At 45.9% G+C, this 25,615-nt stretch overlaps 1 protein-coding gene across 1 annotated transcript in view; it reads left to right on the top strand.

Moving 5' to 3' along the window:
* Positions 1 to 25,615, top strand: part of LOC144827853 (pancreatic secretory granule membrane major glycoprotein GP2-like) — a 200,525-nt gene that overhangs the window by 44,865 nt on the left and 130,045 nt on the right. The window contains exon 5 of the mRNA XM_078686017.1: positions 16,814 to 17,056. Coding sequence (XP_078542143.1) covers positions 16,814 to 17,056 — 243 coding nt within the window. The remainder of the gene's footprint in view (positions 1 to 16,813; positions 17,057 to 25,615) is intronic.

The following is a 25,615-nucleotide window of genomic DNA, read 5'->3' as shown; positions in this document are numbered from 1 at the left end:
GTCTCGTGTGTTCATTTCATTGATAAACAGATAGGTAATTCCACGAGTAAGGGAACAAGGGAGTAGAACTGCCCCAGTACCTGGTGACAGTCCATCTGCTATTCTGAAGTTAGGGTAGAGGAAATGTTCTTTTGAGAGGATGTGGCGTAATGACCTGAGCTACAGATTTTTTAGCCGGTAGAGCCTTTTTGAAATCTTGGCATTGATATCAACGTCCTGTGAATTTGGGCAAATCACTAAATCTCCCTGTGCTTACAATTCAGCATCTCTCACAGATGATTTGCCAAGCCTTACAAATCCTAGATTGATTGAATTGACCTTCCACTGACCCCCCCCTTCTCTTTAGAGGCTATCCTTTTCCTCTCCTTTATCTTTGCATCAGTGACATGGGGACCTCAGAGCTCTCAATGTATTATTTGAGGTGGTTGATATGGAGCACCCTCTGGGAGTGACTGGGGGTCTTGAGGTCCTCCAGGTAGGTGGACTTCCCCTTTCTCACAAACATCTCATAGGGCGAAGTCTAATGGTCGTTGAGGCCCAGAGCTCCACGGGTCCCATCCCCATATTTTCTACCTAGGCTGAAATTGCACAGGCATAGCCACTTGTTCATGCCACTTCTTCATTATTTCATTGCTGGCCTCCAAGTTGTCAGAAGCTTGATTGCTTACCTTTGCTGCTTGGCTCAAGAAGGCCAGCATGTAGCTAACTTCATCGTGGGGAGGTTTCCAAGGAGCTTGCTCCCAATCCTTTTTCACCAGATTGAGATGTCTCCTTACAGGATGAATATACAAAAACTAAAAAGGGTCTAAATCCTCTCCAGTGGTACCTCTCTGTAAGCAAAAAGATGGTCTGGCAGGAGGATGTCCCACTTATGCCTTGAGGCCTTAAGCAGGCCCTTGATTAAGTCCTTGAGGGTCTTGTAGAATCTTTCAACAAGCCCATTGGTTTGTGGATGGTAGTGGGGTGGAAAACGTGTAAGTAACTTAACACTCCTTCCACATTGACTGCATATAAGCAGACATTAATCTGAAAGCAAGGGTGCGTCCTTGCACCAATGTTGTTTAATCTATAAATGGCGGATATGTCCAGGGCTCTCAACAACGCTAACCTAATCCCTCCAAAATCTAAGATCACAAAAATACAGTACGCGGATGACGTAGTTCTTTTAGACAATTCAAAAATAGGACTACAGAGAGCATTAAACTCTGCACCAATACAACATAGCAAACAACATGATAGTAAACACCTTCAAAATAAAGGTGTTATCCTTCGGAAAGACGCAAAAACACTTAAGTTACAACTGGTCTCTGGGTCCCTTAAAAATCTCAGGAGCCAAATCCTACAACTACTTGGGTACATGGTTCTCCGCAAATGATGCATTTACAGCACACACGTGCCACCTAAAGGATAAGGCGGTATTGATAACAACTAGACTCTGCCAATTACATACAGCCCTTGAAAGTCCTACCTCAGCCCCAATCAGAAAAGTGCTCAGGGTATCACCATCTGCATTCACTTATGGCAGTGAATCCTTCCCAGGCCAACTCATTAAAACCATCGAAAAACGACACCTAAAAGTCTGAAAAAGAATGTTCAAATTGCTCGATTAAATTAGGAGATCCCTGGTGAGACTTGAATTTGGCCTGGAGGGCATCGCATGGTCCAGTATGGGGTCTTTTCTAAAGTACTTTTACAGATGCATCAGGGCGATGCCAGGCACCCTAAAATGTATTGTGCAAAATATATTCAAAAACAATAATAACCCATGGTCCACCTACCTTACAACGCCGGCAGCCACCCTTCTCATCGACTTGAACACCCCACTACTTATGTATACTTATGTATACTGCAGTAAAAAGCATATTGAAAAACCAGATCAACTTCCTCTCAAAGTGTGCAGACCTAGAAAAATATGAAATCCACCTTGCCACTAAGGGCCCTGGCACTATCATACAATAACGACAGACAAGTCGGTCTTCAGGCTCAATCATATTTCTATTGCACAACTGGAAAAGCCTGTCTGACCCAAATTCTGGCAGTAAGGATGTTGGCTTTACACATTAAAGACTTCAACCACAACTGGCCAATACTTTCCAAGATAGTCAAGTATAGACTTTGTGGTTAGAAATCCGAAACCTTTTTACATTTACTTTGCAGTTGCACAATGTTGCTCGAGCCCAGGTAAACATTATTAAAGCCACGTTTTTTAACCCATGGTATAAGAACATGCAACAATGCAAAGAACTTGATTTTTAGTACCATGGTTCTCCTTAAATTGGGAAGAATAGGCACATTTTTAAAAGCTGCACAGAACCTTGTTAAAACACACACAACTAAGCAAAGAGATGATTGTGGATTGACACATCTTAGTCCTCGCATCTCGGACATTAGGCAAAGTAATGTTTGACCTCCTTGCACTTGAGTTTTAAAATCTGTCATGCATTCACCTTACTTTACGGTTGATCTGCATACCTTGAATGTTACGTTTGGGCACCAAGTGACAGCTACTGCACTGACCCATCATTCTTCTTTGTTCTTATCCTAATATGCCTTTTAAATGTTTGTATTGTCTTGGTTTTAAGTAATCCACACATTAAACTTTGTATTGAGTTGAAGTTGATTCCCCTGTCAGATACCACGTCCTTGGGGAAACCCACTCTGGTAAAATTCCCTATTAGGGCTTTAGCCACTGCAGGTGCAGTCCTTAGAGGCTGTCTGGGGATCCATAGGCCCTACCGTGCCTACCCTTTCAAAAGGGTGGCTAATGACAGGCAAGGCATTCAGTGGAGCTTTAACACTCTGCCCTGTCTTCCCTTTGGCCTGGCAAGTCTAAAACATCTTATAGAGGGTATTCAGGAAATCTTCATCAGGAACCAATAGAAGTAGGGGACAATACTCGCAAAGGTCTTCTCCTCAAATATCCTACCAGGGGTATCTCATGAGCCAGCTCTAGTAGGAAGGCCTTGTAGCATTGTAAGTTTTTATTGCATAGTTAATTAAAACCAGTACAAAAATTTTGCATTAAAAATTTTAGAAATATAATGAAAAGTTTGATCATTTAAATTAGCATTTCTTTAAAACGTGCAATGGAGGGCCCAAAATGAATATCTGGCAGTCTTTTCCCGGAGCCAGGGCAGCATGCACCCTTTGCAACCTAGTTACTGTTTGCTTGTTGGTTGTGTTAATGATCGTCGATTTTTGCAGTTTTTGGCAGTCTTTGCTCTATTATAGCCAGGAACTTAATGTATCTGCAGAATGACCAGTCTCTTCGTTGCCCCACACATAGGTACCTTAGGCTCACTGTACAGTAGGTTACCCTACTAGTAAATGTGGTGATTCTTGGAGGAGCTACGCGCGGATCCAAGATGGACGCGTGAGCACAGGGCTCCCGAGACCCCTTCCACCTCCTACGACTATCCTGTTTAATATCCTGATTTAGACGACGGGTTCGACTGAAGGATGCCCTGCTGATACCAAATTGTCTTCCAGAATTCGATTTGGCCGCCGGACTCCAGACTTGCTGCATCTTGAGTTTTATGGCCTACATCAGCGGATGCCCACGGTCTCGAGTTGCCGAAATGCCAGAGTGGTAATCGAACAACAACGGCCACTGAGACTTGTCTGCAACCCTCGTGGTACTTTCGGTTTCGTTTTTGGTCGCTGTCCTCTGTGGCCTCCTGCCTGCCAGTACTGCTGCCCTACGCCTAGCAGCCCGCCCCCAGCGCATCTCCTGTCTCTCGTTCCTTTTGATCATACACGGCAGATCTCCGGAGAGTTGCCTTCACCGTACCCTCCCAGGGGTCTGCCAGGACTCTTTGGCCACCATGTCGGGTAGACCTGAGAGTGAGAAACGGGCCACCAGGGTCACGAATCGTGGGGGTTCGACTCAGTCTAACACCATTGATCGTTTCGCCCGCCCGAAAGGCACCCCTGGGGGGCTGGGTAAAACCACGGGTGATTCTGGAGAAGATCTACTTGCAGCCGACGATCTGACGCTGAGGGACGTCATGGGCGCCATTGCTAGTGTTAAGACCTCCATGGGCCAGCAGTATGAGACACTGGCCTCGAAAATTGACACTGTGGCTATCGAGGTTAACCTCATCAGAACAGACCTTGCAAAGACTAATGAGCGGGTGAAATCGCTGGACATTAAAACTGCAAGTCTTACTACTGATGTTTCGGAACTACAGACTGAAGTCCGCAATCTCCGGAAATTTAATGACTTGTTTGTGCGTCGGCTGGATGACTACGAGAGCCGGGCCAGGCGGAACAACGTCCGCATCATTGGCGTTCCGGAAAGTTCTGCAGCGGTGTCTGTGGATCTCTTGGTTGAGGACCTCGTGTTAAACCTCAGTAACTTCTTCAATGTGGAACGTGCCCACAGAGTCCCTGGTGGTAAGCCTAAATCGGGAGCAACGCCACGGCCCATTATAGCCAGGATCTTCAACTTTCGGGACAGAGATGCTATTCTCCAGGCATCGCGCTCTGGTGGGCCCACGAAATTTGACAATGCATCTATTACTTTTTACCCGGATTTCACGCAGTCAGTCCAGAGGCAGCGCATGAGCTTCACAGGTGTGAAACGACGCCTCCGGGATGTGGGCCTAAAGTACGCTATGCTGTTCCCGGCCCGCTTGAGGGTCGAATATGAGGAGCGCACTTTCTTTTTTGATCGCCCGGAGTCTGCTAGTGACTGGCTCGATACTTTGCCTATGCAGCGCGATCGATCTGAACATTCCGGCGGTGCTGAAGGAGGTCTGGAGGAACGGATGGAGTGAGTCCCCTCCGGAGGACCGGCTTTAATGACTTGCAGCACTGGTTTGACTATTACTGAGCGCATGTGAATTGACTACCCGGGGGTGGGAGGGTTCGGGTTTCTTCCTCCTCCAAGGGGTTTTTCTCTCTTTTTGTAGATTAGTTTAATGGGGCGACAGGCACACTGCAAGTTGGCGTGGTTCTTTGGATCGACGCAGGGGTGCAGGGTGGGGGGATGTGTGTTGGGGGTGGGGGGGGGTTCTGTTTCTTTGTTTACTCCGAGATTTTATTTCAATACAAGTTTCGCTGGAGGTGGCTGTCCTAATGCGGGGGGGACGTTGGGTACCTTTTTACAATGGGGGTAGGGGGCTGAGGGTGTTGAGTTGGAATGTGAACGGACTGGGTGATAGGATTAAGCGGGGGTTGGTTTTGCAATACTTGAAACGCCTTTCACCCGATGTTGTGTTGCTTCAGGAAACTCATTTGATAGGGAACACTTGCCATGCGCTGAATAGGAGGGGGTATCGTCTGGTAGCGCACTCAGGTTTCACCACGGGGGGCGGGCGTCTTGGTTCGTAACTCCCTCCCCTTGGAGATAGATGACGTTGTGCTCGACGATCGTGGTCGATATGCGGCCATTACGGGGCGATGGGAGGGGAAGACGATTTCTATACTTTCTGTTTATGTCCCGCCAGGTCTACAGTCCACTACGTTTTCTGATTTAGGTGGGGTTGTTCTGGGCTTCCCCGAAGGCATGTTGATAATGGGTGGCGACTTCAATTCAGTGGTTAGTGGCGATGACGATCGTAACCCCCCCAGAACTCTTTTGAGATCGCAGTCATGGCTGGGTGATTTTCCGGAAGCGATGGGCTTAGTGGATAGTTGGAGACACTTGCACCCTGGCACGTTACAGTATACCTTCCACTCGGGAGCACATGGTAGTCTCTCGAGGCTTGGCTATATCCTGGTGCCGGCGGTGCAGATGGTCTCCGTAACGGAAGTGCGTCACCTGGCTAGGGGGATCTCGGATCACTCCCCACTTTGGTTTGGGATTGATTTGTCTTTGGGAGCGGAGGGCCGTGTAGCCCCGATCAACCCCTGGCACCTACGCAACCCCAAAACTAGGGCCGCAGTGGTTCAATGTGTGGAACACTACTTTAATGAGAATGTGGGATCGGTATCCTCCTCTGTTTCCCTCTGGGAGGCCTATAAGATGGTGATTCGGGGTCAGACACTGTCCTTGATTGCTAGCGCGAAGAAAAGTAAGAATGAGGAGGTTGTTTGCCTTGAACGTGACATCACGGCTTTGGAGGAGGATTTGGAGTCCGGGGTCACACCTGAGAAGCTATATGTTTTGGCCCTCAAGCAGGCTGATTATAAGGCCTTGGTGACAGACGCAGCCAGGATGCTGTATCGTGTGCAACAGGGGCGAATGTATGATGTTGGTGATAAGGCTGGGAAGTTGATTGATTGGTTGGACAAGAGAGACTGTTTGAATAGGGTTGTGCCTGTTGTGGAAGGGGTGGATGGTTCGCGGGTCGTGGACCCTGTTGGGATAGTTGCGGCTTTTGCTCAGCATTTCCGTGGAGTCTATGCGCCGGTCTCGGATAGACCGGAGGAGGACTCGCACTTATTATTGAGAGACATTGCGCTGCCTAGTCTTTCGGAGTCTGACCATGAGCTTATGGAAGCGGACTTTTCCGTCGATGAAATTGCGACTGCTATCCGTTCCCTTCGTTCGGGCAAGGCCACTGGCCCGAATGGTATTCCGGTGGAGCTGTATAAGTTGTGCCCGGACAAGATGGCGCGCATCTTCGCCACATGTTCTTGGAATCGCGAGATCTTGGACTCCTTCCTCGGGATCAAAGGTTGGCGTCCATTGTGGTAATTCCTAAAGATGGGAAGCCCCGTGAACAGTGTTCGTCGTATAGACCGATTTCGCTTTTGAATGTGGAGCCTAAGGTTCTGGCGAAAGTATTGGCGAATCGTCTAATTACGGTGATTAGCGACTTAGTACATCGGGACCAGTCGGGCTTCATCCCCCACCGTAATACGGCGCTCAACCTTCGCCGTCTTAATGGCGTTCTGGCACGGGCGGGGTCACTTCGAGAGCCGGCCATCTTGGTTTCTTTGGACGCCTCGATGGCCTTTGATACAATAGAATGGCCATATTTATGGGCGGCTCTCGCAAAGTTCGGTTTTGGCCCACGTTTCATCGGGTGGGTTCGGCTCCTTTATGAACAACCATTGGCTCAAGTGGTGGTGAATGGTAGGGCCTCGGAGCCCTTTGTTCTTGGCAGAGGTACGCGACAGGGCTGTCCTCTGTCACCTTTGCTTTTCGCACTGGCTCTTGAACCCCTTGCAGCGTGGCTTCGATGGGAACCGTCGCTTAAGGGCATTAGTTGGTCCCCGGGATATGAAGATCGTGTTTCATTATATGCGGATGATATCTTGCTGTACTTGACTTCCCCTCGCAAATCTCTAGGAGTGTTGTTTGACGTATTGCGCTCCTTCGGGAGGAACCCCGGCTTGTCCATTAATTGGACCAAATCTTGTATTTACCCGCTCACCGGAGAACTGCCCTTGCTGCCCCGTATCTGCCCGATACCTGTAGTACGTGACGGCTTCAAATACCTGGGGATCTATATCTCCTTGGACTCGGCTGTGCGGTATGAGAGAAATTTACTGCCACCACTTTGTCGGCTGCGTTCGGACGTCGCGGGTTGGTGTGGCTTGCCGCTGTCCCCTTTGGGAAGGGCGGCCCTGTTTAAGATGATGTCTCTCCCCCGATTCCTTTATGCCCTTCAAAATACGCTTGATCTGGTCCCTGCTAGGTATTTTCGTGAGGTTGAGGGCCTTCAACGACAATTGATATGAGGCGGGCGGCCTCGCATTGCGTTATCGAAACTGACCCTGCCTTGGTATGATGGTGGTATAGCACTGCCCTACATCAAGCGCTATTACTGGGCGTCTCAGTTAAGTGCCATTAACCACGCTATGTATGGCCCTATCTCCAATCCTGCATTCCAGATGGATAAATGTCAGTTACCGGGTGGCGACTACAATAGGGCGCTTTACTCTAAAGCGGCTAGGAAGTCACTCACTGGTCCCACTGGAGTCGCGGTGCGAGTTTGGACTAGTGCGACGGCTGCCACGGGGTGGACAGACAGGCTGACTAGAGCAACCCCGCTTTATTCGGCTGAACGACTGGGGAATCTCTGGGCAACAAAGGGATTCGACAAGTGGGACCTTATAGATATTAGTCGAGTGGGGGACCTATTGATTAAGGACAGGATCAAGACTTTTGCCGAACTCCAGCGGGAATATAGTTTGAGTGATAGGGAATACTTCCGCTATCTCCAGATTCGCCATGCGTTTGCTTCGGTATTCCCGGCTGGTGCCGTTGTCCCAGAATCTTCCCCCCTGGAAGATAGGGTGTTAGATGGATACCTCCCTGATAGTACCATCTCTCTTATATATAAGAAGCTTATTAACGATCGCTCTGACCTTCTTGAGCAGCTCCGCAGTATTTGGACCGCGGATGGGCTTGAACTGGATGACGAGGACTGGCAGACCGCGGTGTCGTCTCCAAAGGAAGTGGCGATTCCGGCGCGTCTACGGCTTGTGCAATTGAAGATATTACACCGCGTCTATGTCACGGGTCCACGGCTGATGAAGATGGGTTATTCATTGGATGGGTTGTGCAGACGTGGCTGTGGTATGTTTGCTACTTTTCTCCATATTATATGGGAATGTCCGGATGTGGTGTCTTATTGGAAAAGTGTGCATGACATCATGGAAGAGGTGACGCGTGTGTCTTTAATGCCGGAGGCTAGGCGATGCCTTCTGAACGTCTGGGAGCCCAATGATTACAGCATGTCACAGACTTTGTGGGCCACACTTGGTAACATGATCGCCAAGCGGGACATAGCCCAACTGTGGGGGTCCCAGAGGGCACCCTCGTCATCGGCATGGATGGAATGCATGGATTGGTGTATGTTTAGGGAGAAAACTGTATATATCGCCCGTGGTAGGCCTAGGAAATGGGGAAAGGTGTGGGGTCAGTGGAATGCGTATCGAGGAGAGATTTGCACTCCCCCTTCCGTAGATCCCGTTACTGTCCCCTTGTCTCCATGACCTCGCATTCGGAACGCTCTTATCATACACCACACAGTTTGTTTGTCCACTCTTGGCCCTTCTTTCCGCCCCCTTGGGATTTATCCTTCTTCAATAACACTCTTACCTCGGACTTTGTTTTTGTGTTGTTTGTTTAATATAAAAAATGATACCTTTTGCTTATCCTCATATAGCCACCAACCCTGTAACTTGGCATGTGAACATTGCAACTGATTCTAGGGGATGTTGGGCCTTGTATTGTTTTCAATTGTGTTGCGAAATATCACTGACCGGCCCTGTGGGGTTGTAGATCTGTATTTGTATGGCTTTTTCGATAATAAAGGTATTTAAAAAATTTTTTTTAAAAATGTGGTGATTCTTAGAGGCATCACCTGCTGCCTTGGCTTCAACTTCTTGTCTCATGCTTTCTAGCATTGGCAACTCCTTCTTGTGCATTGCAGAACTCCTCCCTCATGGCCCTCCCCTCTATTTGCCATCCAGCAAGTTCAGGCAGATCACCAAGGGAAGCAATGTCCTCTTCAGTGGGCTAGGGTTGTCCTCCTCTGGTGTCTAATCCACCTCAGCTGGAAGACATTCAGGGGGGCTGGTTTCCCACTCCCCTTACCCTTCTCATTTGTGGCCGCTATCTGGGTAATTTGTCTAGGTTCCAGACTTTCTTGACTCCATTCCTGGGCAGCCATCGACCTGGTGGTTGTACAAATCCACTCAGGCAACCCTAACCTTTCCAGATGTGACTTAGGCTCTACTCCGTTCTAGGTAGTGTGCTCAATAACATTCCCTAACAAGCAGTCTACAGGCATGGCAGGGGTCACAGCAACTTTCAGAAGACCTGAGGCCCCCACACCCAAATAAAATAAGGGCCACTGAATAGTGACCCTTGTGGTTGTCAGCTACCAGAACCTGGTGGAATGCATTGGATATAACTTGCTCTTGGACCATAAGCAGAGACTCCTTACCATAGTTATTCTGGCTTGTTTGTCCATCAGAGCCTTACAACCTTGCCTGGTAATGGTAACCCACTGCCCATGTGGGTTTTATGCCCCATCTCAATGTCACTCTGTGACAGTAGGTTAACCTCATTGAGTTGCTACCCACTTCCTGGTACAAACCCATCCCTACGCACTATGCTCAGCACCTCTGGTGTCTTACCTGCAGTGGGAGGCTGTGTTGTTTGGCACTTTGGATCCCCCTTTTAATGCCCCTATGTGTGACTTTCACAGCATTAGGAAGTTTTGTTCTGACTCTTGTCAGGAAAGCTCTTTTTGTGGTAACCAGATTGGAAATATCACTCTTTTGACTGTGAACTGTTTTAGAGGCCATGAGAGAATTCCTTCTCTTTATCTCCCCTCGCTTTCTTCTCTTGGGATCCCTGACCACCCTTTCCAGGTTTTGCTACAGCTCTGGAGAACAAATATCAAGCTAGTGCTCCTTCACAAATAAGTTGTACAGCCCTGTACAATCATGTAGCTTGCTGCCCCACATCCAGCCCGTCAGTGCTTTACTGGCATAATTAAGAAAACCCACCAAGGTGTGTGATGAGACTGCTGGGCTGCCCCTGAATCTCTGCCTATACCTCTGAGGTGCCAGCCCAAATTAGTTTACAGCCATGGTTTTCATGGCAATGTAGAGTGTTTTGCCTTTCTCTTCCAGTGTTAAGACTGTGTCCCTCCCCACTGTTAGCATGCACCTCGACAAGCTACCCACAGTACTCCTCAGGAACCTTGTGCACCCTTACAGCCACATAACTTGGTATCCAATATTTTGGGTTGTGGACTCTTCCTCCACCAGTGGGCATCCTAGAAATGTCGCCATAATTGCTTCTGTATTCCATCTGTTTAGGTCTGGGATCCAGCTCTTTGAGACTGACCTCATGGGCCATTCTGTGCTCTTCTATGGCCATTTTCTTTGCCCCTGGAGCCTGCTACTTCTCCAATTGTGCAAGCTCTAGCTTTCTCCTGTCCTTCAGCTCATCATTGGACAGGTTCATAGATGACACACTGCTTCCTGCATGTGAGTAGACTTCCAGGCTGAGAGGATGTTTCTCCCCTACCCAGCAGGTTGCATGTCAAGCCCCTCAGGCAGTTCTTGTTATAATTGCTCCTCAGATTCTGTCCCTTCCTCCTTATTGGTAGTGCAGGTATTTTGGACCTCTGCCCATACTCTTAGTTTTTTGGGGCTCTGATTTGTTAGCGGTCACTTTGGTAAACACCCTCTTCTCCTGGCAAAATCCCTTGATCTGGACTATAATCAAGCTCTTTAAGTTGGCCAGCTCAAATTCCATCTTGGCAAGTGAAGTCACAGACACAACAGAAAATATGGGATTTGAGAGAATTTTAGGAAAAATCAAAAAGTGTAAATCAGAGAGAATTTAAACTCATGTTGGTTCCTTTCCAAGCAGGAACCACAAACCTAGTCAGGGTTAGTCAGATACGCACCGTAAATTAACCAGTGCTCATCCTTTGACAGCTTGGCACAGAGCAGGCTGGCTTGACTTAAGAGGCAATGTGTAAAGTATTGTGCAGCACTTTAAACAGTAACAGTGAAAACACCACGAACAGACTCCACATCAGGTAAACAATTGCTTATATTTTTATGAACAAATCAAGATCAAAACCGTAAAAATCTAATAAGTATACAGCAGTTATGAATTTTTAAACTTTAAATGAAAATTTCGTGCTTAAAAGCTTGAAGCGCCAACCAGGGCTTTATGATTGTGCTAGGCCAGGGTAAATCCAAAAAGTTCCTGCCAACTGCTATGGAACATGGCTCAGATTAAGGGACCAGCCTTGGCCTCTGAAAAGCACCTTAGATGCATTGTAGACAGAGTCAAAATGCTTGAAGCAAAAGTCAATGCATTGTTGTCAAAGCAGAGGGTTGAAAGCGATGTGTCGACGCTGAGCCATGCAAAGTCAGAGATGCATCAAAACCTATAGAAAGTGGAAAATGTCTCAATAACAATCTTGAATTAAAGAAAAACCTGTAAGCAATGCATCATGCAGTCTATGGTACAGTGTTAAAAGTCCTCGCAGCAGTGACAGTCATAAATGCAGAATTCGGGGTCCTTGCAGCAGCAGCGATGCGTCTAGGGTGCCAGTCAGCGATTCAGTGTTTACGGCCCTCGCAGCAATGGGGATATGTCAGCGTAACGGGAGATATGCCTGTTCTGATACAGCAAGCAAAGTCCAGGTGCTGTTGAAGGTTGATGTGAAGTCTTTGATGTCTTAGAGACTTAGAACAGTGGACAAGCCAGCAGGCCCTTGGAGTCACTCTGGATTCAAGTAAGATAGGTCCAGTCTTTCCTCAGCAGGGAAGAGGATTGCAGCCAGCATAAAAGCACAGCAAAGCACAGCAGAAAAGCAGTTCTTCCACAGCAGCATTCCAGCAGAGTAACACACTCGTCCTTCCTCCTAGCAGAGTTATTCACTGGTCCAGCATTGAATTGATTTGGCAGTGTCATAGACCCAGGTGTGCCTTTGAAGTGGGACAACTTCAAAGAAGGGCTTTGAAGTGCACAGATGTCTACCCTCCCAACTCTAGCTCCAGACTCACTAGAGGGGGGTTTGCAACCTTTTTGTGTGGGGATAGGACACATCCTATTCAGGTGTAAGTGTCAAGTCCTCCCTCTCATCCTGTCCAGGATGGCCCATCATGATGCAGATGGCCACTTAGTCATACATAAGCTCCCTTTGTGTGTGGCTCTTTAGAGGGAATGCACAAAGTCTATCTGTCACCCACCCTGATTTGTATTGGAGACAGATTGCAGGCATGCCTGGCTAAAAGCAGAAAAATGCCAACTTTCTAAGCAATTGTCATTTCTAAAAGGGTAATAGTAAATTAGTATTTACCAGCAAAGAGTATTTATCATTACCATTCCAGTGATATGAAACATGATAGACCTACTCCCTTTCAATCAGTAATTATAGCTTATAATGTTTATTAAGGACTTCCCAATGCTAAATTATGAGCAAGGTAGGCCTCAAAGGAGTAAAAAATGAATGTGGGTGTTTTTCACTACCAGGACATGAGGAACCTAAACTTACTTCTCCTAAGTTTGGATTACACAACAGTCTGCTCTTTGGGCAACCTAGGACTACCTTGGAGCTCACCTATATGTAATAAAATGTCTGTTTAAGGTTTGCCAAGAGGTTTAAACTGCACACACATCATCTGTAGTGGCAGGCCTGAGACATGGTTAATAATAATAATAATAATAATACAGACACTTGTAAAGCGCGACAGCTACCTCAAAAAGAGGTGTGCCGGCATTAAAACGGACATTAGTGCAACGATGGACAGCTAAAAGTCAAGCCATCGGGCCTTTAGTCTACCCTGAAGAGCCAGGTTTTAACCATTTTCCAGAAGAGGGTCTCTGTTTCTAGGGTGCAGAAGTTACTATGCAAGGAGTTCCACAGATTTGCTGCACCAAGCGTAAAAGATCTGCCTCCATTCGAGCCTTCTTGAAACGGGGAATGCACAGTAAAGTTTGCGAATTGGACCTCAAGGATCTAGACTGCTTATATCCACATAGTCTGTGTTTTAGGTAACTGGGACATTTTCCATGCATGGCTCCGAATGCCAGCTTCAAGGGCTTAAATTACATTATTTTGGCCACTGGAAGCTAATGAAGCGCTTTTAGATGCGGAGACATATGCTCGCAAATGGACACACGCCTGATCAGTCTCACAGTCAAATTTTGCACCATCTGCAGGCGCTTAATCAGGTACTTAGGCTGACCCAGGTAAAGACTGTTAGCATAGTCCAGCCCGGATGTCACTTAGGCATGTACTATGCTTTTCCGGAAATCCTCAGGCAGCAGATGCAGAAATGTCTTCACATTTCTCAGTTTACAGAAGCAGATGGGTGTCACCTGACCCATCTGAGCCGAAAATGAGAGGTCAGACTCCCACTTCATGCCCAGGTTTTTTATACAATTGTCCTGGGAGGGAGGGGGACCCATTTCTATAGGCTACCAGAGATCCGGAGCAGGGGGTTGCTCTTTCCTGAAGAACAGCACCTATGTCTTTCCTGTGTTGAGCTTGAGTTTGTTGTTGTTCATCCACAATGCAATGTCTTTCAGGCACCCCTTGAAACTCTCAAATGTGACCTCGGTCTGTTCTTTAATAGTGAAGACCAACTGGGTGTCACCACATAGGAGATCTCTTTTACCCCTCAGTTGGCTATCAGGGTGAACAATGGAGCCACGGCAGATTAAACAGGAGAGGGCTCATTGCTGACCCCTGGGGGACTCCACACCAGAGCCGTGTTGGCTTAGAAATAAATGGTTTTAGTGCAACCTTCTGTGCGTGATTATCCATTTAGGATTTCAGCCAGAACCGTGCCTCCAATGCCCATTTCCTACAGTCTCTCAGACAACAAGGTGTGGTGGAGGGTGTCAAATGCAGCCAACAGATCCAGGAGCACCAACATCGTGGATGCCCCTGAATCTGCCGCCTGACTCACCCGCGCTTGCTGCCTCGAGCACCGGTAGCTGGTTGTTGCTCGCATCTCAACTACCCGGACCCGCCTCATCTCAGCTAACTACACGCCGCACTCAGGCAGTCTGGATAATCCTCATTGAATCCATGGAATCCCAGCCCAGATCCGCTCCCCATTTTCTCTTACAATTGCCCCCGTAATTGAATGCAAAGATTCTTTGATTGAATACTGGATATCTAGCCCTTAAGGTCATAGAAACTGTGGACCGCTCGCTTCCACATCCTACCGGCTCACACGTCTTCTCGTACTGATGATGATTTCTTAATAAGGAGATTGAACGCAGTCGACTCTCACAACCAAAACTCCTTTAACATAGCATAATGCTTTTGGAGTTTTGTACAATGTTGTTAATGTGATGTACATTTTAAGTCACCAGCACCTATCACTTCAGGCACTTTTCACTGTATATGTGTGAGCACCAGGACTAGCTACTTAAAAGTGGATGATACTCAGCTTATGATGTTATTAAATGCAATGTCATTCATACAACCTTGTGTCCCTACATACTTTTTTTCTGGTTCAACCTGGACTCCTTCTTCATTACTAAAACCTAGACGTAAGCTACACTTTGAATAATAGTAGCCCCAGCTACCTGCGGACCTCTGTGGCCTCTCCCAGACCTTTGTTCTTTTAACTACACTTATGACCCCTGGTCCTACCAATGGGGTACCCTTGTTCACCTTACTATACCTAAATAACTCAGCTACCTCCAGGAGGGCTGTCTCTGTACTAAATTCCTACCTGAAGCCAGATTGGGTATCATGTAAGATGCCCTCCCTGTAGATAAAGCTGGACATTTGCCGCTGCACCATCTTTGCAGGTGCTGGTAGCAAAGAGATGGGCCTGTAATTGGTCAGATCCCCAGGATCCCCATTTAGTGTTTTCCTCAGCGAGAGGAGAGTAGCGTGTTTGCAGATATCTGGAAAAGTGCCAGACGTCAGGGAAGAGTTCCAGATGCTCATCAGAGTGTGCGACAGGGAGTGAGCCAACACATTCCAAAGTTAGGGGGGGGCAAGGATCATCAGGTACCTGATTTACATCTAAAATGTCTGCTGGGGTGACCTGTTGTGAGATAGTGGTAAACTCCATAAGAGACAGCTTGGTAACTCGTGCTTCCTTATTGTCACATTTCTCAGTCTGGAGAAACTTACGCACTGAGAGAGTGAAGGTTGCACAGTGGTCTCTACAGCTCTAGGTTTGAGGAAGGAGTTGACCACTGTGAATACGTCTTTAGTAGAGTGGTCAGCCATGTAAATGCAATCTTCCAGGTACTCCCTTCTAGCTACACTGATCAGGTTGTGGATTTCTTTCAGAGCATTTCTATAGATGGTCTTGGTGGACTCACAGTAGCCTGACCTCCACTGCCGTCCCAGCTGAAAGTGTTACTTGTCTGGGTGGCACATTCAGTGCAGCAGGTCCACTAGTAGCAATTCATTTAAATATGCCAATTGTGCATAGGGCAATCAAACCATGATTAGGGGTGAGAGTACTTGCACTTTAGCACTGGTTGGCAATGATTAGGTACTCAGAGTCCTAAGGCCAACAAAAAGAATTCATCAATATTGGAGGCAAGCAGGCAAAAAGTTAGGGGGAAGAGCATCCCAAGGTTGATAGGTCTAACAATTGTGTTGAAAACAAGCTACTGCCGAACTATCACCCTGCAGGGCATGATAGAAATTTGGCAATGATCATCCTGCCGGTCATGATAATAAAGCAGTGGATCCTAGGGTTCTTAAAAGGTTCAGTTGTGTTTTGTGCTTGGTGTACTATTTACATTGCAACACCGCTTACATTTTTTTTTATTTTGTGTTACTTGTCCTATTTTGAGTGGTTTTTCTCAGCCAATCGCATTGGATTGAAATAAAAACATTACACGTAGCTGTTAAAGTATGTATTTGTTTATTGATTGCGTTAAAAATATGAGAAACTATCTTTATATTTGTGTATTCCTGGATCTTGCTCATGCTCAGAAATATTCAGCCTTTGATGTATGTGAGAAGAAAAGAAATCCCCTGGTGAAGAACTAGTTTTATAGTAATGTGGCAAATGTTGTATGCAGCAAGGAATCTCTTTACAGCAAGGACATCTAAATGCAACAGTCAAATATGTTGTATGATCTAGTCTTATATTTCATAAATTCCATTGAGAACAGCACAGTTCTTTTAATCCTCAGATGTATGTCTTCCCTTGCCCTTCTGTTAAAATCAGCACAAACATCTCCCTTTAAATAACTCAGGGTCTGTAACTCCCCTGAATCAGGCGCATCATCTATAGTCCCGTAAGTTGTCCTCAAGCCTCTTTCTTAAGAACTAAAGCACTCTGGTTTTGTCAATCAATAATTCAAATTAATAAATCATAAATCTCTTCATATAATTTGCATAAACTCTCTTGTACGTATCCTGAAATCTCTTTTTTCTATATCCAGCATAGGTACTTTACCATCAGTGAATGGCTCTGGACAAACTACTGCCACCATGGCTGCCTTCAAGTCTAATTCCTTTACTGATCCGCTCACAGAAGATGACACCATGACAGTGGGCACACCGCTTTACATTGGTATTTCAACTACATTCCATGATGGAGACAAATTTACATTAAGGGCAGAGAGGTGCGTAGCTGCCCCTAACAACAACCCGGCTTATCCCAGCGTTGAACTCATTGCAGGCGGGTTAGTGACCATTTCTTAATACTGATCTACGTGTCTTCTTCTTCTTCAATAACATATTCACAGTCTGTGCACAGTCCATAATGGGCACTACAGTATGATTGCAATAACCTGAGTTTCAGCAGTGAATGTCCCGGATTAAATAAAAGAGGAAAAATGTTGAACAAGTGATTAAAGGAGAAATAAAATGACAGTAAAATGAAGGCAAGTGCAACTAATGCGTGTATGTAAATATTAACTAAGAACGTTGAGTCTTGTTTTATAATGGAAGTAGAAATCATGAACTTAGGGGGAAAGTGTGAATGAGTGAGATAATATTTCTGATATACATGATGGTGGCTTCATGAGGGTAAATCATCCCTTTGTGTGAGGGCAGTACACAGCCTATACAAATGTAAAGTGTGAATGCCGCTCTCCTCTCCCAGTCCAGGAAGGCTATAGGTATGCAGATGTAAACCTGTCACACCCAACCCTTCTCATTTGAGGGCTGTCCAGAAAGTATGCACAAAGTGCAGCTGTCACTCTGCCCTAGACGTGGATTGGAGTCAGATTGCAAAAAGACGAGCAGCCAGATTCATCAAGCCAAAATCGGCTCGCAAAGGACCAGATTCTGAGAATCTGGCCCTTTGCGAGCGCTATTTTTGAATTTGGGATTCATCATCCCAAATGCAAAAATCGCAATTCTAGAAATTGCTAAATTGCGAATAATTGCATTTAAGGAATCTCAATTTGAGATTCCTTAAATGCAATTCATGAACAATTTTAAAATTGCGAATTCACAATCTGGGGTCGCGAAGTCTAACTACGTGGTAAATTGCGAAAACTTAGAAAAATGCACTTTAGTGCATTTTTCCATGTTGTATGTTACACACACACATGTCCTTTGGACATGTGTGTGCGCAACACCAGTGTACATTACCATTTCAGGGGTGCTACAGGGTGTCCTTTGGACACCCTGGCACCCTTGAAATCACTTCCTTATTTGCGATTCGCTATTTGCTAATCGCAAATAAGGAATGACTCCCCATTCATTCCTATGGGCCTTTAGGCCCATAGGAATGAATGGACAGCCATTCCTTATTTGCGATTAGCAATTAGCGAATCGCAAATAAGGAAGCAGTAGAAATCGCAAAAAATATTGTGATTTCTATATGCATCCCGTTTTGCGAGTCTTTAATAGTGATTCCTTAAAAATCGCTATTAAGGACTCACAAAAAAGGACTTTGATGATTCTGGGGGTAGATATAAGCACAGGAAAATGCAGACTTTCTAAAAGTAGCATTTCCAAAATAGTAATGTAAAATCTAACTACACATTAAGCAGGATTTCTCACTACCATTCTAAACATACCAAACATGACAACATCACTCTTTTCATATCAGGAATTACCACATAAGCACATATAAGGAAATTCCCAATGCTTGCCTATGATAGGAGTAGATCTCACAGTAGTGAGAAACAAAGTAGGCTGTTTGCTACTACTAGGACATGTCACATAATAAGGCAACATGTCCAAGCTTTAGGTTACACAGCACCTTGTCCATAGGGGTACCTAGTGATCAACCTATGGGTGACCCATATGTAATAAAAAGGGACTTTAAGGCTTAGCAAGTAGTTTTAAATACCAAGTCAAAGTGGCAGTAAATTCTGCAGTGACAGGCCTGAGACAGGTTTGAAAAGCTACTTATGTGGGTGGCCAAGTAGTGCTGCGGGCCCACTGCTAGCCTTTAATTTATAGGACATGGGTATAGGGGATACCACTGTACAAGGGACTCATATGTAAATTAAATGTGTTATACAGGTGTAAACCGATCAAATGATGTTTAAAGGAGGGAACACATGCATTTTAGCATTGATTAGCAGTGGTAAAGTGCCCATAGTACGGAAGTCTGCAACAAGAGGGACAGAAAAATAGGAGGAGAATACAAAAAAGTTAATCCTGCAAAAAGGGCAAGGTCCAACAGCCTGTGTCAATAGTTTTTGAACTGTGGGCTGAGATACCAAACTACCCCTATACAGTGACTGTTGTAGTCCCTTCTGCATCTCAAGAAAGGAGAGAGCCTGGTACTAAACTGTACTCCGCTTGGGTTTATGATAACAGAAAAGTGCATCTATATCAGGAGGATATCATCAAGGCAAGCTGTAATGAGTTAGTCAAATTGTCAAAATGTTGTATTACTAGATACTGCACAACACTGGTTTATGGTCAAAAAGTACAAAGGATATTGTGAAGCTCCTGTAAGTCTTGCTAGTATATTCCTATCAGCATACTAAGATATGATAGGATAGCATAAAGTTTATAAAGCGCACTAAAACCCAAGGGTGTCAAGGCACTAAACAGGCGGAGGTGAAGGGACGAGCGTAAGACAGCCAACTAAAAGCCATGTTTTCAGCAGCTTTCTAAAAATGGAAAGAGAGTCCGCTTTGGAAAAGGGGAAGGCAGGGAGTTACAAAGTTTAACGGCCGCCACCAAGTAGGAGCTCCCACCCCACCTGGCCCTGCAGTAGCTGGAGAGATCAATTTCTTCTGGTTGGAAGATGACCTCTCCTGGGAGTATAGCATTGGAACTTGGGTTTCAACTACAGCGAGCCTTAGCTATGCCTGGCTTTTTTTTACACTGTGCTCATAACCTTGAAGGAGATATCCTGCTTAATGGGTAGCCAGTGCAAGGCATGAGACCCCCTCCTTGGCAGATAGTTGCTTTGTAATGTTCAGGATCAGCCTTGCTGCTGCATTCTGAACAACCTGGATTTTGTTCAGTGAAGTTGCATTGATAAGGCATAAAGCATTGCAATACTCAAGACAGGCGGTGATAAGTGCCATGATGGTCAACTGATTTAAATTAGGCGGGATACAGGGTAACACCTTTCTGAGTATCTTTGGTATATAGAAGCAGGTGCTCACCATACTTTTGACCTGAGCATCAAAGGTCAGACTCATCAAAACTGACCCCTAGATTTGTAACCGTCTTAGCTGAGACATGAAGGGGACCACAATCTGCAGGGTACCAGGCACTTGACCAGATAGAGTTCTGTAAGCCAAAAACCAGTATCTCGGTCTTATCAGCAGTGATCTTAAGGGAGTTACCCTTCATCCAGCAGATAATGCGTGCCATACACTGGTTGAATTGCAAATCATTAAAGATGGAAACAATGATTCGAGTTTCGTACGAGATCACCTGAAACCCAAATGATCTCACCAGCTCATCCAGGGGTGTCACATGTTAAATAAGGTGGGGCTTGGGGAGAAGTGCTGAGGGACCCCACATTGAAGGCCGAAAGCCTTGGCTCTAAATCCTCCTCAGCTGATGATATTCCTTCTTCCCGGCATGAATGAATGGAGGAGCTGAAGAGCTTTATCCCCAACTCCCACTTCCTGCAGACGCTGCACCATGCTCATCAGGGAGACTGTATGGAAAGCTGCTGACAGGTCGAGCGTAATCAGCACCGCAAAGCCTCCCTGATCCACCTGCATGTGGGTATGGTCAGTGGCTATAAGGGCAAACTTGGTTCTGTGACCAGCGCAAAACTCATTCTGAGAGAGGTCTAAGCACTCCTGGGAATCCACATGGATCATCAGAAACAGTGTTTATGAATTTCTCTGCAATCTTGGCGGGGCGGGTTGGAAGGGAGATAGGGCAATAATTTTTCAGCTCCGAGGGGGAGTGATGAGACAATAGCCTCCTTCCAGGTGTCCGTGTAGTTCCTGGATAGAAGACTGTTGACAACCTGGCACAGGAAATTGGCTACTGGGTCAGGAACCAACGTAAGTAAGGAGGGCATACTGGGGTCAGAGGGTGCACTGGATTTAAGGCCCATTATAAGATCTTTGGTTTGCTGAGAAGTAATTTGAGGGATGGAAGGAAGGGCAAGCTTCTCACTGTCCTGATAGGTCTCCTCAGCATCATTTGGATGCTGGGCTGTGGAAGGAGGGCAGGAATTAACTACATGCCTCTCGCTGGCCTGAGAAACCTTTTTGGCATTAGGGTCTTCAGTTTTAGTAGGACTAAACTCCTGGAAGATCTTCAGGACCTTGTCTTGAAAGTAGGTAGCTACGCTATCACAAAAATCTTGGGAGGGGGTTAGTGACTGATTTTCTGGTGGCTCAGAGGTCTCCTTGATGACCCCGAAGAGCATACTAGATAGATTCTTTTCAGTAAAGAAGCAGATTTGGCTTGAAAAACTGCATATTTGTATTTCTGTAGCAGGGATTTCTGCTTAGCCTTTTTCCTAGAACAGGGGTCCCTACGCCATTTACGTTCTTGCCTGCAGCACTCCTGCCTAAGGGATCTGATCTCTTCTGAGAGCGTGGGACTGATGGGGCTTTGAGTGATGTAGTTTTTAAAAGGGGCAGCAATATCAAGAGTCTTGTTAGTCCAGTTGTGGAAACCCTTGGCCGTGGAAGAGAGCCGAGTATGTAAATGTAAATGTGTAAATGTGTTGGATTTGTAAAGCGCACGGCTGCCCGTAAGCGTCCCGGCGCTGGAGACCGCTGGGGATCCCGTCTTGGCTTTCCCTGTGAGATGGTCCCTTCTGGGTATCTCCAAGGTGAAACCAGGCATCCCCGGCGTCTGTGGGGGGCCGTTGTAGAGATGAGGCAAGCTTAATGCCCAGAGTTGCCGAGTGTGATCCCTGGTTAGAGTAGGCGCCGAGGCGAGAATTGTCGAGTCCGCTGACCCTGGTCCACGACCCTGCCGCGTCGGGAATTGAACCCTGGTCCCGGGCCATTCTCTGCTTCCGGGTCTGCCGCCTTTAACCAGTGAGCCACACCACAGCCTGGGAGAGTATGCTTCCTCTCCCAGCCTGTACACAAAGCAGACTCCCATTTAGTAACTGTGAGCTTCTTCAGACCCCTATAATGAAAGGTTCTCAGAATAGAGCTCTCCTTCCCGGTAATGGTAAGGGTGGGACAGGCTCTAAATTCAATTAACCAATGATCCACCCAGCTGAGAGGCTGAACAGCCTCTATCCGTAAATTGTTGCGGTTGATGAAAATGCAGTCCAGAGTGTGGCTGGCGGAGTGGGTTGGAGATTTATTTGCTCAAATCCAAGAGATGTCATGAGCTCAAGGAGAAACGCTGAATCTTTATCTTGTTTGTTTTCTAGATTGGAATTAAAATCCCCTAATATGGTAAGATTAGTGGAGGAAACAAATGGTTCCAATATTTTACACCATGACTCTGTCAACCTGGTTCTAGGGCCAGGCGGGCGGTATACAAGGAGTCCTGAGAAGTTATAATTATTGAATAGCTTAATCCCAAACAAAACTACCTCCAATGGCGTGCCAGAGTCACCATCCATCATGCACAGAGTGCATCTAAGAGAACTCCGAGCTACCAAGGCCAGTCTGCCACCTCTACGGTCAAGGCGGTCACATCTGAGAATGATATAGTCAGGTGGGACAGCATCTGCTAGGTCTGGACCAGAGTTCTCCCTGGCCCATATCTCAGTGACAAAGAGGCAGTCTAAGATAAGAGTTTCAATAATCAAAGCAATTTTGGTTTTGTGTTTAGGTAAGGAGCGTGCGTTTATTAACACTCCTCGGAAAGGACTGGATTTGGAACCAGTTTTGACATTAGTCCTAGAGACAGAGACCGGACCATGTGTGGGTCTGAAATGCAATGCTGACAGTGTTCAGCCTCCCCAGTAGTAAAGATAAGTTTATTTGCACACCCCATCTGGAGTGGTTTGGGAAGTAGTATGCCTTGGAACATTGTCGTGCTCAGAAACATTCTATAACTTTCAGTTCATAATTCTCCTCTGAGCTACTTGCTGTGGGATGTTGTTTTATGCTTCAATAAAGTTACCTTGATTTTGACAGAGACTCAGACTCTGATTTTAATACCAGGTGTAGGAAAGTGGAGTATTATGTCCTAGTGTTGTGATAAATAGCAGCTAGGCTTTACTAGAGGAACATGTGTTAGGATTTAGGAGTACCATAATGACTATAAGTAACACCAATTCATAAAATTGAAACATATTTGAATATATTTTTAGACACTAAAATGAACACAGTTGGATGCCTACAACCGGATTTTATCATTGTGGTCATTGGGAAAAAGCAGTAGTACACTAAACACTGGTGACAGTCGGTCACTTGTAAGTCGAGTTATATGGAACCCACAGAGGGATAAGGCAACGTGGGTTCCAAAACAAAGCCATAACAGTCAGTTCAAATATTATATGGCACAAAAGGCCTGGGGGCAGGGTTGTCTTGGATCTCCTTGCTGCTGAAGCGGAAGCCGTGTGAGGAATGGGTTTGCCTCTTAGATGTTTCAGGGCAGAAAACGGATGCCGTGGTTCTGAAGGTGTTGCATGGTTCCCCCTTGTTGCAGCGTTGAGTAAAGGGGGTGGTAATCGAATGGTCACCAACCATTCTTTGTAAAGGTAAGTCCAGAAAGATGACAATTGAATGTCTGGAGGTCTGGGGAAAATGGTATCTGCCTAAGCTTGCTGGAGGTCAGGAATACTTTCTTCACAATGCACTGGACCATCTACTTTTAGGCAATTCCTCAGAGGGCCCCATGGTCAGTGATTCTTTGTTTTTCTTATTCAGGATTTCCATGTATATTCATAAGACACTGTTTTACAGCCCTTCTTTTGCCGGGGACCCCCCAGAGGCTACAGGCAGAGCCCTGGTAGAGGATTGACCCTCTCCTCACCCTGAACTGGGTGGGATACAGTACTTAAAGTCTGTGGAGCTCGACTCTTTATGTATCTACTCCAGGAGTTTTGAACCTAGATTTGTGGACCATTTTATTCTGCTCAAAACTTTGTGGTGCTCATCTCCAGTTGAAACCCCCAATGTTTCCAGTTGTTTTGCAGGTTCCCCGTTTTGCTGAAGAGATACCCTCAGTGGTCTGTGATCGCTCTCGTCCCTATTTCCCACTTCAAAGTTGTTAAAGTGTGATGTATTCCTATAGGTTCTGTATCGATCCCCCTATTCCTGACCCTGTTCTGGTTAACAAGTTAACTAGCAGCCATCCCATGATGCAGAAACCGTTATCTGATGAAGCCACACCACGGCACAGGAACGTGTTATCTGATTATGTCATAACGCTTGCCATCTAATTAGACAAGCGATATTCCTCCAGCCCCTGATAAGGCATACGGAGTTCTCAAAACAAATCAAACCTATGACAACCTGGGAAAAACCCTGCGGCCATTGTTCTGATTTCATCGAGAACTTCAGCAAAAGAATGTGCTAACGACCAAGTCGTATGACATCCTTATTGACGTATCTATGTCCATCCTTATCCAATCTCGGCACCTTACAGGTATAAATATTACCGGTATTGCCTTAAGCAAACACACGCGGTGGTGACGAGATCGGAGCAGCCAGACTTGCCAAAGCCCAGAGCAGAGCAGACCCCGCTGGCGCAGCCCCGCCTTCCTGACGCGCTGAGAATGAGACGCTGCTTTCTCCTGCCGAGAAATCAAGCTCCGGCGCTTCCGGGTAGCCCTCGCAGGTAGCCTGGAATATCGAGACCAGAGACGAGAGATACCATCCCTCATTCATCCTAAATTCCAGGTACAGAACTGAATAACCCCTCACAGAGAATTCTTGAGTCAGTCACTTGGCAAAACAAACTTAACTTAAACTGTTACTTTCTATTCCCGCCCACGTATTAGGCTTAGGTCAGGTACACCGGGGTAGGCGTAGGTAGAAACACCAGTTGAGTACGATTAGTCAAATATATATGTGTATGTATCTATTTTATCAATTTTAAACCTGCATATGGCTTAGAAACCATATAAATGTTTTTACAGTATTATTTTATACTTCTGCTTTTATTGTATGCACTTTACTTAACCATAAGTATTGCGATAATATCGATCCATTTCTCTTGTACGAGAAAAGAGACTGATCAATAAATAACATCTTTTATTGAACACGCCCGTCTCTTCCTTTTCTCTACAATCTGGTGAGACTAAGAATGCACGTACTGATTGAGTAAAATAAGTTGTCTTTTGTTTTCACACGACTCTAGAGATACACTCTTGATTAGGGGAGAGCAAAGTTGTCATGTTCTATGGTTGTCAGAAACTAAATCCCTTCTTGTCTATCCAGGGAGGTTCAACTCCTCCTTGCCTATTCGAGAAAGTTTCTAGTGAACTCTGAGCTAGCTGGCAAACCCAAAACTTTAAGTCTAATATCGACATTAGAGACCTAGTTAACGTCTGGTCTAGGCCTATACTATTGAAGGTATTATTCCAATGCACAGAGCCTATTGGGATAATAGGAACTACACTACATGGCGCCCAAACGTTTGGAAAGGCGATAAAACTAACGCAAGACATTAGAGTAACTCAGTCGTGCTTTTTCACTCAGACCCCTTTTTTCCCATAAATACTCCAAAGACGTCTGGAGTGGGTGAAAGGTCATATCCGCCAAACCTCGCAGGAGGAAACTCCTATGTATGGTTCTTGGTTTAGTCAACGTTGAAGGATACACTGTTCCAAAATATTGTGCATCTAATCTTTGCTTCCATAAGAAACCTGATCTGCAAACAAACAAAATAACCTTCCTGACAGTAGAATGTCAGATACTGAAGAAGAAAGA

The sequence above is a fragment of the Lissotriton helveticus genome, chromosome 4_1, assembly GCF_964261635.1.
Source record: "Lissotriton helveticus chromosome 4_1, aLisHel1.1, whole genome shotgun sequence".
Classification (NCBI taxonomy): Eukaryota; Metazoa; Chordata; class Amphibia; order Caudata; family Salamandridae; genus Lissotriton; species Lissotriton helveticus.
The sequence above is the reverse complement of the archived record's forward strand: the minus strand, read 5'-3'. Positions and strand labels throughout refer to the sequence as shown.